At 41.9% G+C, this 12,349-nt stretch overlaps 1 protein-coding gene across 2 annotated transcripts in view; it reads left to right on the forward strand.

Annotated features, from left to right (window-relative positions):
• Positions 1 to 11,527, forward strand: part of LOC138669972 (splicing factor ESS-2 homolog) — an 89,079-nt gene extending 77,552 nt beyond the window's left edge. For both annotated transcript variants that reach the window (XM_069756904.1, XM_069756895.1), the window contains 5 exons: positions 7,655 to 7,788; positions 7,878 to 7,980; positions 8,075 to 8,184; positions 10,641 to 10,756; positions 10,867 to 11,527. In XM_069756904.1, the coding sequence (XP_069613005.1) occupies positions 7,655 to 7,788; positions 7,878 to 7,980; positions 8,075 to 8,184; positions 10,641 to 10,756; positions 10,867 to 11,152 (749 nt within the window). In that variant the 3' untranslated portion in view covers positions 11,153 to 11,527. The remainder of the gene's footprint in view (positions 1 to 7,654; positions 7,789 to 7,877; positions 7,981 to 8,074; positions 8,185 to 10,640; positions 10,757 to 10,866) is intronic.
• The last annotated feature ends 822 nt before the right edge of the window (positions 11,528 to 12,349 follow it).

The raw sequence follows: 12,349 nt of genomic DNA on the forward strand, positions 1-12,349 counted from the left end.
ATTGGAATACATCTGTGGAGTGGGGACAACGAGGGGTGTTATCTTCTCCCTGTACAAGGACTTACTTCATACTCACTCATTGGGATATCCGATTGGTGCAAGGGCTAAATGGGAAAGAGAATTGGGTCACTTAGAGCAGGGGTCCCCAACTCCAGTCCTCAAGGCCCACCAACAGGTCATGTTTTCAGGATTTCCTTTGCATTGCACAGGTGATGCAATTATTACCTGGGCAAGACTAAGGAAATCCTGGAAACATGACATGTTGGTGGGCCTTGAGGACTGGAGTTGGGGACCCCTGCCTTAGAGGACGAATCGTGTGAATCTGTATTAGAATGGATACCAAAACTATCATTGAATGAGCCATATAGACTTTCCCAGCTTTATATTATACACAGAGTGTATAGGTCTCCGGATGTCCTATAAAAAGCTGGGTTGAGATCTGACTCGGAATGCCCTAGATGTAGGAATGATAATGCGAGAATGTTTCACATGCTCTGGACGTGTCCGAGATTGACAGCTTTTTGGTTGGTGGTTCTCAGCCGGATAGAAGGGGCGTACAGATGTGTAATTCCAAGGGAACCAGTGGTGTTCGTGTTGGGTTATGTAGAGGAGATAGTTGTGGATAACAATTTGAAAATGGCAATCGCTAGATTATTATACAGGGTGGAGCGCGGTAATTTGCTTTTTTGCACTGCATGCTGTGGCGGCACTGTCGGTCGAAGAGAGGGGAGAGTGGGTGTGGCTTACAGTGGCTGATGGGAGATTTGTATTCCTCTGCCTTTCAGTTGCCATCATGCAGTGGACACGTGAGGAGAGGTCATTTTGTGTTGAAGCGTATTTTTCAAATGCCCACTCGATCATTGCAGTGCAGCGTGCTTTTCGTTTACAATTCGCTGTTCCTCCACGCGGACGTGTTCCTGGACGGCAATCAATTGTAAATTGGGTGAATGCATTCAGAACAGCAGGGAATGTGTCATGTGTACGAAGGGGACCTGAGAGAAGGATTACAACACCACAAAACATCGAGAGAGTTAGAGCAGCAGTACTGCAATCTCCGAAACGCTCTGCTCGGAAGCAATCATTTGCTCTTGGCATTTCAAGACGTTCTCTCCACCGAATTCTTCATGATGAACTGAATTTTCACCCGTATAAAATGTGCGTGGTCCAACATTTGTCAGCATGGGACTATTTGACACGGCGGACCTCTTGTGAAGACATGTTAGCAACGATACCCCGTGACGCAATTGTGTTTTTTTCTGATGAGGCACATTTTCACATCAGTGGGTGTGTAAACAAACAAAATATGCGTTACTGGAGTGAAACAAACCCCAGAGAAGTTCACGAGAGACCTCTGCATTCGGACCGCGTCACTGTGTGGTGCGCCATATCACGAGTAGGCATCATTGGTCCTTACTTTTTTCAGGATAATGGTCGTGCCATAACTGTGAACTCCGAACGGTACTTGTCTATGATACAGGATTATTTTCAGCCGGCTCTTGAGGCAATGGAACTAGAGGATACATGGTTCCAACAGGATGGTGCCACTGCACACACAGCGAGGGTTACCATGAATTGTTTGAGGCAAATGTTTCCTGGACGGCTTATCTCTTTGAGGGGAGATGTGAACTGGCCAGCACGCTCACCAGATTTAGCCCCATGCGATTTTTTCCTTTGGGGTTACCTGAAGTCTAAGGTGTATATCAACCGTCCCAACACCTTGGAAGACCTAAGGAACAATATTGAAGCTGAAATTGGCAGAATACCAGTGGACATGCTTGTTAGAGTTCACCCACAACTCTCTTATGTACTATCCTGAAGGTATGCAGTTACACTTTTTGTTTTTTTCTTAGCTTTATTTTATTTCTTTTATATAGTGCCATTAATTTTCACAGCCATCCTCATCACTGTCCATCAGTGGGGCTCACAATCTACATTCTCTTTTAGTATGTCTTTGGAGTGTGGGAGGAAGCCAGATTACTCAGAGGTAACTCGCACAAACACGGAGAGAACATACAAACTCCTTGCAGATTTAGTTCTTGGTGAGATTAGACCTCCACCGGTGCAAGGCTACAAATGAACCACTGCACAGCCTAATAGGGCCCGATTCATTAAGATCAGCTATGTGCTTGTAGTCAGATGATCCTGATTCACTCCTCTTTGTGTCGGATGAGTAGCATGCACTTTTGTGTGCACCTCGCATCAAATCCTGTGAATCCAATGAAAAACAAATGGAATACAGACCATGGGAACATGCTCTTGGTGTGAGGTCTGTATTCCATTTGACAAATGTTTTTCATGTATACTGTTGTATTAACAATATTCTTATAGTGTAATAGTTACCATTATGTGCTGCTCCTGTACTTATCTATTCACGGTTTACCGTATTCAAGAGATATTAGGACACACATAGGATCTAGAAATATTGTAGTATCTTTTGAAGCAATATGCACTTATATAAATTATATAAATTTCTGGATCATTCTATGGCAGCATATAGGTTCCTTACTGGATATATGCACTTTATGTATCGGGACAGATTTGTATACATGATCTATTGAATACCCATGGATAAATATCACACCTCTCACTGTTGATGTATTTATTATTTTTAATTTAATGTGGTATTCCCCTTTTCAGTCCTCAAAATATTTTCATTAATTACTTATATTAATATTTTATATTTTCTATAGTCTTGGCAATGTATCTTTTTGTAGGCTGTTGTGTTTGATTTTGATGCACGGTCATATAATATTTATGGTATTCACCATAATTTTTGTGACTAAGTCTCTCCCTATGTGCACTAGGAAGAGACCTGAAGTGGGGCGTGGTAGTCACAGTGGATTCCTCTGGTCTCTCCTGGTGGGATCTTCAAATTATTATTTCCCTGAAATGCTGGAGCTTTTTAGAGAACGTTATACCTAGCTGCAATCGTGCTGCCAGGCTTAATTCTGCCCATGGTTTAAGCAGCATGAATCAGCTGACAGGTTTACTTTAAGGCCTACTTGCCTCTTTGCTTGACATCTTATTAAAATCAAAACCTCAGTAAAACATGCATAGACCTCCAGAAGTCTGGTGCATTTTTAAGAACATTTCCCAATTCTTGAAGGTACCACGTTCATTTGAAACGATAGACTGCCGTTTTTAACACCGCCATCAATACCATTCAGGAAGGAGATGTGTTCTGTCATCTAGAGATGAGTGTACTTTGATACAAAATATACCAATTCAAGAACAACCATAAAAGACCATGTAAAGATGCTGGAGGAAATGTGTAGAAACGTATCAATATTAACAGGAATATGTTCCCTATATGGACATGACCTGAAAGGATGCTTAGCAAGAAAAATGCTTCTGCCCAAAAATGGCCATAAAAAAACAAAAAGTTAAATTTTTCAAGATCGATATCCAAGAAGTATCGTGTCTCCTTGCGGAGATTGACGTGCTAAGCATGCTGAGATGAGGAGACTTAAAGCCGCAATGCTCCTCCTGGGAAATATGCTAATTATACAAATTGTCTCTTAGGCTGTGTGCACATGTAGCAGATTTTTTGCGGTTTTTCGCTATAAAAGCACTATAAAACCGCGAAAATAATGCTCACATTAAGTATCCTATTTAATAGAATGCAATCCGCATTTTTTGTGCGCATGTTCATTAAATTTGCAGATAGATAAGAAGAACCCGGCACTCAACTTTAAGACAAACTTGTGGTTTTTATTTTGTAGTACGTAAAACGTTTCGGCCTGGTCTGGCCCACGTCTTTCCACTCACTATATTGCAATGCCCACGTCTTTCCACTCACTATATTGCAGTGCCCACGTCTTTCCACTCACTATATTGCAGTGCCCACGTCTTTCCACTCACATTAAATTTGCAGAATCGTGGGGATTCCGCACACATAGGAATGCATTGATCTGCTTACTTCCCGCATGGGGCTATGCCCACCATGCAGGAAGTAAGCAGATCATGTGCGGTTGGTATCCAGGGTGGAGGAGAGGAGACTCTCCTCCACAGTCTGGGCACCATATAATTGTAAAAAAAAAAACAAGAATTAAAATAAAAAATAGTGATATACTCACCTTCTGATGGCCCCCTGAGTCTTCCTGCCTCTCTGCGGTGCACGCGGCCGCTTCCGTTCCAATGGATGCTTTATGTGAAGGACCTGCGACGACGTCGCGGTCACGTGACCGTGAAGTCATCGTAGGTTCTGCACACAAAGCAACCATGGGAACGGAAGCCGCCGCGTGCACCGCTGAGGAGATCGGCTGCCTTCGGAAGGTTTGAATAACCATTTTTTAAATTTTTTTTAATTATTTTTAACATTTTACTATTGATGCTGCATAGACAAAATGCTAGTTTTTAGCAGGAATATGCATGCCAATTCCGCATGCGATATACCCGCGGCTGGAGTTGCAGAATTGCCCCGGAAAGTTCCGCGGCAATTCTGCGACGTGTGCACTTAGCCTTAAAAGAGGAAGAGAACTTGAACTCTAGTGCCACCTATTGGAAGGTAGCAATCCTACAAGTCAATGCCGACCCTCACACAGCCAAAGCAGATCTCCACTTTGCACTGATGAGGGGCAGTACCCTGAAACAGTGTCTGTAAATTGAGATTCTGATTTGGCTATTATCCTAAGTCATGTGACAAGACTCGTTAAAGGGTCGACATTCACTTGTAGGAATTGCTAGCTTCCAATAGGTGGCACTAGAGTTCTAGCTCTCATCCTCTCTGAAGAGACAATTTGCATAATTTTTCAAGATCGTAATTATTGTAGCAATGTCCTATGGCCTGGGGGATGAGGCCAATTGTACCTAGATGCTATTAAAGAGAAATCAATATTCATTTCCCTCCACGCTTATGAGCGTGGAATGCAGTGAATATTCATTTCTCTTTAGCAGCGGGCGCAGGGGTTAGCCGCAGCCGCCGCCTCCAGCCACTTGTGACCCTCTGATCTGCCGATGCCGCTACCCCACCTCTCCACCACAGCCAGAGCCGGTACATCTGGACTAAACGATGCACCCCTCATTTTCCTCCACATTTTTCCAGGAAGAAAGTGTCTTATAGCCTGAAAAATACGGTTATGAAAGTTTATATGGCTGTACTAAAGCAACATCTTAAGTCATCAGGCATGGTTATGACTGGGTCTTCCAAATCGACAAAGCATACAGTACAGACCAAAAGTTTGGACACACCTTCTCATTTAAAGATTTTTCTGTATTTTCATGAATATGAAAATTGTACAATCACACTGAAGGCCTCAAAACTATGAACTAACACATGTGGAATTATATCCTTAACAAAAAAGTGTGAAACAACTGAAATTGTCTTATATTCTAGGTTCTTCAAAGTAGCCACCTTTTGCTTTGATGACTGCTTTGCACACTCCTGGTATTCTCTTGATGAGCTATAAGAGGTAGTCACCGGGAATGGTTTTCACTTCACAGGTGTGCCCTGTCAGGTTTAATAAGTGGTATTTCTTGCCTTACAAATGGGGTTGGGACCATCAGTTGTGTTGTGCAGAAGTCTGGTGGATGCACAGCTGATAGTCCTACTGAATATACTGTTAGCTGCTTTTTTCTTGCCGTAATACAAATTCTGAGTAAAGAAAAATGAGTGGCCGTCATTACTTTAAGAAATGACGGTCAGTCAGTCCGAAAAATTTGGAAAACTTTGAAAGTGTCCACAAGTGCAGTGGCAAAAACCAAGCGCTGCAAAGAAACTGGCTCACGTGAGGACCGCCACAGGAAAGGAAGACCAAGAGTCGCCTCTGCTTCTGAGGATAAGTTTATCCGAGTCACCAGTCTCAGAAATCGCAGGTTAACAGCAGCTCAGATTAGAGGCCAGGTGAATGTCACACAGAGTTCTAGCAGTAGACACATCCCTACAACAGCTGTTAAGAGGAGACTTTGTGCAGCAGGCCTTCATAGTAAAATAGCTTCTAGGAAACCACTGCTAAGGACAGGCAACAAGCAGATGACTTGTTTGGGCTAAAGGTCACAAGGAATGGACATTAGACTAGTGGAAATCTGTGCTTCGGTCTGATGAGTCCAAATTGGAGATCTTTGGTTCCAACCACCGTGTCTTTGCGCGACGCAGAAAAGGTTAACGGATCGACTCTACATGCCTGGTTCCCACTGTGAAGCATGAAGGATGAGGTGTGGGGGTGTTTTGCTGGTGACACTGTTGGGGATTTATTCAAAATTGAAGGCATACTGAACCAGCATGGCTATTCCATCCGTTTTGCGTTTAGTTGGACCATCATTTATTTTTCAACAGGACAATGACCCCAAACACACCTCCAGGCTGTGTAAGGGCTATTTGACCAAGAAGGAGAATGATGGGGTGCTACGCCAGATGACCTGGCCTCCACAGTCACCAGACCTGAACCCAATCAAGATGGTTTGGGGTCCTCCGACTAGACGAGACTTTCTTACGCAGGCGGACCATATAATTTTATTGGAAAAAAGTATCTATACTAAGAGAAATAAACTAGATGTATTTCAAAAGATTTGGCAGCCATGGATAGAATGGAATTAGAATTGTGGGGAGGATGCATAATGGTATAGATGATGTTCATACTATACAATTGTATTTGAATTGGGGAAGGAATATCGGATGGGAATTTGGGAAAGCGTTAAAGGGGTCTCGAAGGGGGGGGGGGATAGGGAGGGAAAAGGGAGGGGGAGTTATGTTCATAAAATATGATTGTCTGTGAATAACAGCTTGATGTCATCTGTTATCATTGATTTTCCTTAATAAAAATTTATCTGATAAAAAAAAGATGGTTTGGGGTGAGTGCTAAGCATCTCTGGGAACTCCTTCAAGATTGTTGGAAGACCATTCCCGGTGACTACCTCTTGAAGCTCATCAAGAGAATGCCAAGAGTGTGCAAAGCAGTCATCAAAGCAAAAGGTGGCTACTTTGAAGAACCTAGAATATAAGACATAATTTCAGTTGTTTCACACTTTTTTGTTAAGTATATAATTCCACTTGTGTTAATTCATAGTGTTATGCCTTCAGTGTGAATGTGCAATTTTCATAGTCATGAAAAATCTTTAAATGAGAAGGTGTGTCCAAACTTTTGGTCTGTACTGTACTTCCAAAGTCACTGTAAGGGATAACTAAGTGATGGTAATGGAGTGGCCATCATAAATGCCCTGACATTAGTCCCGTAGAAAATTTCTGCGCACAACTGAGGAGACCTACAAACCTGACATTTAAACCAGTTCTGTCGAAAGGAATGAGCCAAATTCCAGTAAATTTCACATTCTTGATCTCTAGTAGTGTGTACTCCAAAAATCCAAGGCACCGGCTATCTTCCTTCCACAAAAATTATTTTTATTGACACAAGTATACACACTGGAAAATTACCAATGTTTCGGCCATGAAGCAAGGGCCTTTGTCAAGCCTAGAAAAAAAGTGCACTATACAGGCTGGTGTACTATTCATTGTACACACTTTTACATTTTACATGTGATTCTTTACAACATGTAATTTTACTGTCCTTTCTATCGTGCTCAAGCTAACGTGAAAAGTAGGGAATTTTCCTTAATTACATTTGTCAAATGCATGTCATTTCACGTAAAGGAAGTTAATTGCCTTTAAGTTTTTAGGTGCAGTTGTTTTACAATAATTACAATAGCTTTTGGTTTCTAGGTGTACCAGACAATGATGCTATATTCAAGAAACCCCGGGAAGTAGTTCATAAAAACACTCGCTTCCAGAAAGACCCCTTCAGTCAAGCCCTGAGTAAAACACAGCTCCAACAAGCAGCGGCCTTGAATGCACAGGTAAGGGTCTCCTGTCTTGTCTCCTCTACACTTGCTGCTATGTTTGTGAATCCTCCCATTGACAAGTGTTTTCATTTGTTGGTGTGCAGTATAAACAAGGGAAAGTTGGTCCTGATGGAAAGGAACTCATTCCGCAAGAATCTCCAAAAGTCAATGGCTTTGGATTTGTAGCCACCCCTTCCCCTGCCCCAGGTTTGAACTATGATTTTATGTAGTTCTCCATTTGCTCAGAAAGTATTCTCTGTTTCAACTTAATATTCGCATTGTTTTTCACACATCCTCACAGGAGTTGATGACTCTCCACTTATGACTTGGGGTGAAGTTGAGAGCACTCCTTTTCGTCTGGATGGATCAGAGACCCCATATGTAGAGAAGACACCTGGACCATCATTTAAGGTATTGACTTTGTCACTCTGAGTGTAATGTAGGCCATTGTTTTTTCTCAGATAGGTCTATTAGTGCATGGAGAATATGTAAGAACATTACTAGAAGTGCTTGAAATAAGTTACCCACATTATCTTTATTTTAACAAATGGATGTGACTTTGTGGCAATCACTAATATATACTGTATTTTTCATATTATAAGACCCTTTTTTTTACCCCAGATTTGGCAGGAAAATGGGTGCGCATTATAATCCGAATGTAGGAAAAAATTTGAACCTGGCTCGTTGTTTGAGGACTGTGGTGGTGGAGCGGGATCACAGGCAGGAGCTAGGGCAGCGCTGCAGGAAACGGGGCAATGCTACGGGTCCTGGGCTGGTAGGAGCGGAGCACCTACAGCAAGCCAGGTTCAATTTTTTATTTTTTTCCCTTATATTCGTCATCTAAAACCTGGGGTGCGTCTTCTAGTCCGAACACTGAGTAAGTATTATAGGTCTTCCTTCTGTACTTCTTAGTGCACCACTCCTCTCCTCTAATTGGGAAAACGCCTAATGTGCAAAGTTTTTTTTTTTTGTTTTTTTTTGTACATCATTTTAATTTGGAGGAAGCTGATAGACTAGTCTAGTCACATGCTCATCCAGCAGCCATTGTATGGACAGGAGCACTGTGCAGCTTGTTAGGAAAGCTGCGCTAAGAAAAGCAGGAGGAGAACCTGTCACTTATATATTAGAGGCTGGGGAGCAAATGCAGACAGCAGAACTAACTGCCTTTGGCCATTTTGCGAGTGATATACTTCTACTGACTGGAAGCAGATACGCAGATTTACTATTTATCTCTTTTAAATAGAGTTGTGTGGTCTTCTGATGAAAGTCTGCACACTTCCGAATCCTTACGTCATGTGCACCCGACACTGTCAGGATTCTCCAATGTTGCCAGCAAGTTCTACTCAGCCTTGCTCAATACAAGTGAATTTAATGCGCTGCACACATCTAGTTGGAATGTTGTCTGAAGTATCAGATCACATACTTGGGGTCATATCATTGCCAGCTCTTAGTGTGAACACCAGAGAATCCTGGCACTGTGTGATGCGCCCAAGAGTGACTGAAGACTTTCATCACAAGCCTGGATAGTCCCCTTTAAATGGCTGAACATTTCATTCACACTCAGGGGCTGAAAATTCTAATAATCTGCAGTTACTGCTGCGATATCACAAAGAGGGGGTCCCTCCATGGAACTCTTTAAATTTTTAGAGGACGTGTCACATGGTCATTAGTGATGAGCGAATATACTCGTTACTCGAGATTTCTCGAGCATGCTCGGGTGTCCGACGAGTATTTTTTTTAGTGCTCGGAGATTTAGTTTTTCTTGCCGCAGCTGAATGATTTACAGCTATTATCCCGGATAAGTACATGTGGGGATTCCCTAGCAACCAGGCAACCCCCACATGTACTTATGCTGGCTAACAGATGTAAATCATTCATATACGGCGATGAAAACTAAATCTCCGAGCAATAAAAATACTCGGAGGACACCCGAGCGTGCTCGAGAAATCTCGAGTAATGAGTATATTCGCTCATCACTTGTGGTCATATGTGGATAGTTTTTGCTCTTATTATTTCCACTTTTCTCTTTAGTATTGTTTTTTGTTTGTTTGTTTGTTTTTATCCCCCATACAGGCATTGCTGCTATTTTTTTATGTTCCTTACTAACTGGGTGTTGCTCACAGGGTAATTCAGAACAGTCTACAGACACAGTTCCCCTGAGAATCTTGTAAGCCACACATCCTTGTAAAGAACATAAAAAATTAGCACTAAATTAAAGGCCCACACGTCTCTAACCGGTTGGCATAAATAGAAAATGGAATTCTCAGCAGCAGAGGAAATAAAAAAACAAAAACTGTGCACTTTTCACCCCTTTTTCACCTGGTGAGAGGTCCTCTTTAAAATGTGTTGTTGTGGATACACTTGCAATATGACAGTTTACAGCCATTTTTCTTACATTTGCTGGAAAGTGAATATTCTGATGGGACACAAGTCTTATAGAATATACATATCATTTTGTCACATAGTTGATAAGATAGAAAAAGGAGATGTCCATCCAGTTTACTTTATTTTCCTACTGTGTTATTCCACTGTAATGGCATATTTTTTTTTAGAAAGATATAGTGGCCACCTTCAAGCTTGTGCGGTGAATTGGCCTCCATAACATAGTGTGTCAGAGATTTACATTGTGTCTTTGCTTTTACAGTAAAGAATCCCCATGCATGGTGATTCTGTAAACCTTCTTTCCTTTAGACATGGAGGATGTCTTCTTGTTTATGACCAGTTGGAATACATTTTCCCACCAGCATCAGTCATATGGGGCATTAGTCTGAGTTCTCATTAGTTGGGCCTCCACTGATCAACAAGTGATCACCTCTTCTATATAACCCGATAAATGTGCAATTAATAGAGTTGACACTGTGTTACAGATCCTAGAGCCAGGTCGTAGAGAACGACTAGGTCTGAAAATGGCAAATGAAGCTGCTGCCAAAAACAGGGCAAAGAAGCAGGAAGCTTTAAGGAGGGTGACGGAGAATCTGGCCAGGTAAGTACAGCCCGGTATTCAAATGCGTTTTAGGTGACAGTAAAAATTCTAAATTCTGATTTTGATTGTCCTTTTTCTGTCGTTAATTTGTAATGTTTGTTTGTCCACAGCTTGACACCTAAGGGCCTCAGTCCATCCATGTCCCCTGCTCTTCAGCGTTTGGTGAATAGAACGTCAAGCAAGTACACCGATAAAGCTCTAAGGGCCAGCTATACTCCATCTCCTGCTCACAGCAGCTTGCATGTCTGTAAAACCCCAGGAGGCTCACGCTTAACACCTACTGTTACTCCCACACCAGGGGCTTCATCACAAACTCCGACTGCACCTGATCCCACCTCCATTACCGATAACTTACTACACTTACCCAAACGAAGAAAAGCATCAGACTTCTTTTGAGTGGTGTGAGGGAAATTGGGCGCTGTCTTGGCGGCCTGGTCCAAACACTGGATAATGGACCATTGTGGCACCAGAGTATAAATATTACTCTCTTTATAGAGAGAAACGATGGAATTGGTAATTTAATAGCAACTGGATGTGTAAATAAACTGTTTTTGAATTATTTAATTGCTCAAAGATCTAATGTTTGTGCAGTATACATTTTTGCATTATGCAAATTTTATATTTTGTGAACATAAATGTTTTTCCCTCTGTATATAAGTGTTTTGTTTTTAACTTGCTACTTATGTTGATGCTGCCACAGGTGGGATGTGCTTCTGCATGGAACTCCTTTGATTTGTACATGACTATCAATAAAATTTTGTCAAAGCCAAATACCAGGAAGTATCAAATGCAAAGCAGCTTTATGTAAGACATGACATACCAACAAGAGACACAAAATGCAGCATCAAAAACGCTATAAAAACGCACGTGGAAGAAAGGGACTCAAAAAAACGAAAGAAAGCTGATTTAGATTATAGGTGCAGAATTGGTGCATAAATTCTGCAACATCAAAACTCACCAAAATCTCATAGTGGGAACATGGCTTTGGGCAGTGCTGACAAACAGAGATGTACTTGTTTCCCATGGACGCGTCTGCTCAGTAACCGAAGACTGCGGCAACTAGACCACCAAGTGCGGTATGTGTTTGGCTGTAGCAGTTGGGTTACTGGAACAGCATGTGATCAGATGTTTCTCTGATGACCTTCGATATCAGCACTTGACCGCAAGAGCCTGCAGTAGATACATTGGGGTAACAGGTGGCGAGTATACCTAAGTTTTATATTTTATAATGGCCCATTCCTAAGAAAAATGTAATGCTGGATTCCCCTTTAAAAGTAATCTGAGTTGGGGCTGAAAGCCTAATTTGAACACTGGGTCATTTACTAGTCTTCTTTATATAGTTTTACTTCCTGCGGATTTCATAGTTATCCCGGTGATGAGCTCCTGCTATATAGACCTTAATAGCCAGAACTCATTAATATCTCTGCTAGAGGTGAGCGAACCTTTCAGGTTCGTCAAACGTGCCTGAATCCCATTGAATTCAATAGGAGAGAAAACAAAACGCATAGACAATACCTTAAGTGTTGGCCAAAAAGCTTCCCAAACAGCACAAATTAGGGGCAGACACCAGGAAAAGTGACTCTCAATTGACCA

The sequence above is a fragment of the Ranitomeya imitator genome, chromosome 1 (genome assembly GCF_032444005.1).
Source record: "Ranitomeya imitator isolate aRanImi1 chromosome 1, aRanImi1.pri, whole genome shotgun sequence".
NCBI lineage: Eukaryota > Metazoa > Chordata > Amphibia > Anura > Dendrobatidae > Ranitomeya > Ranitomeya imitator.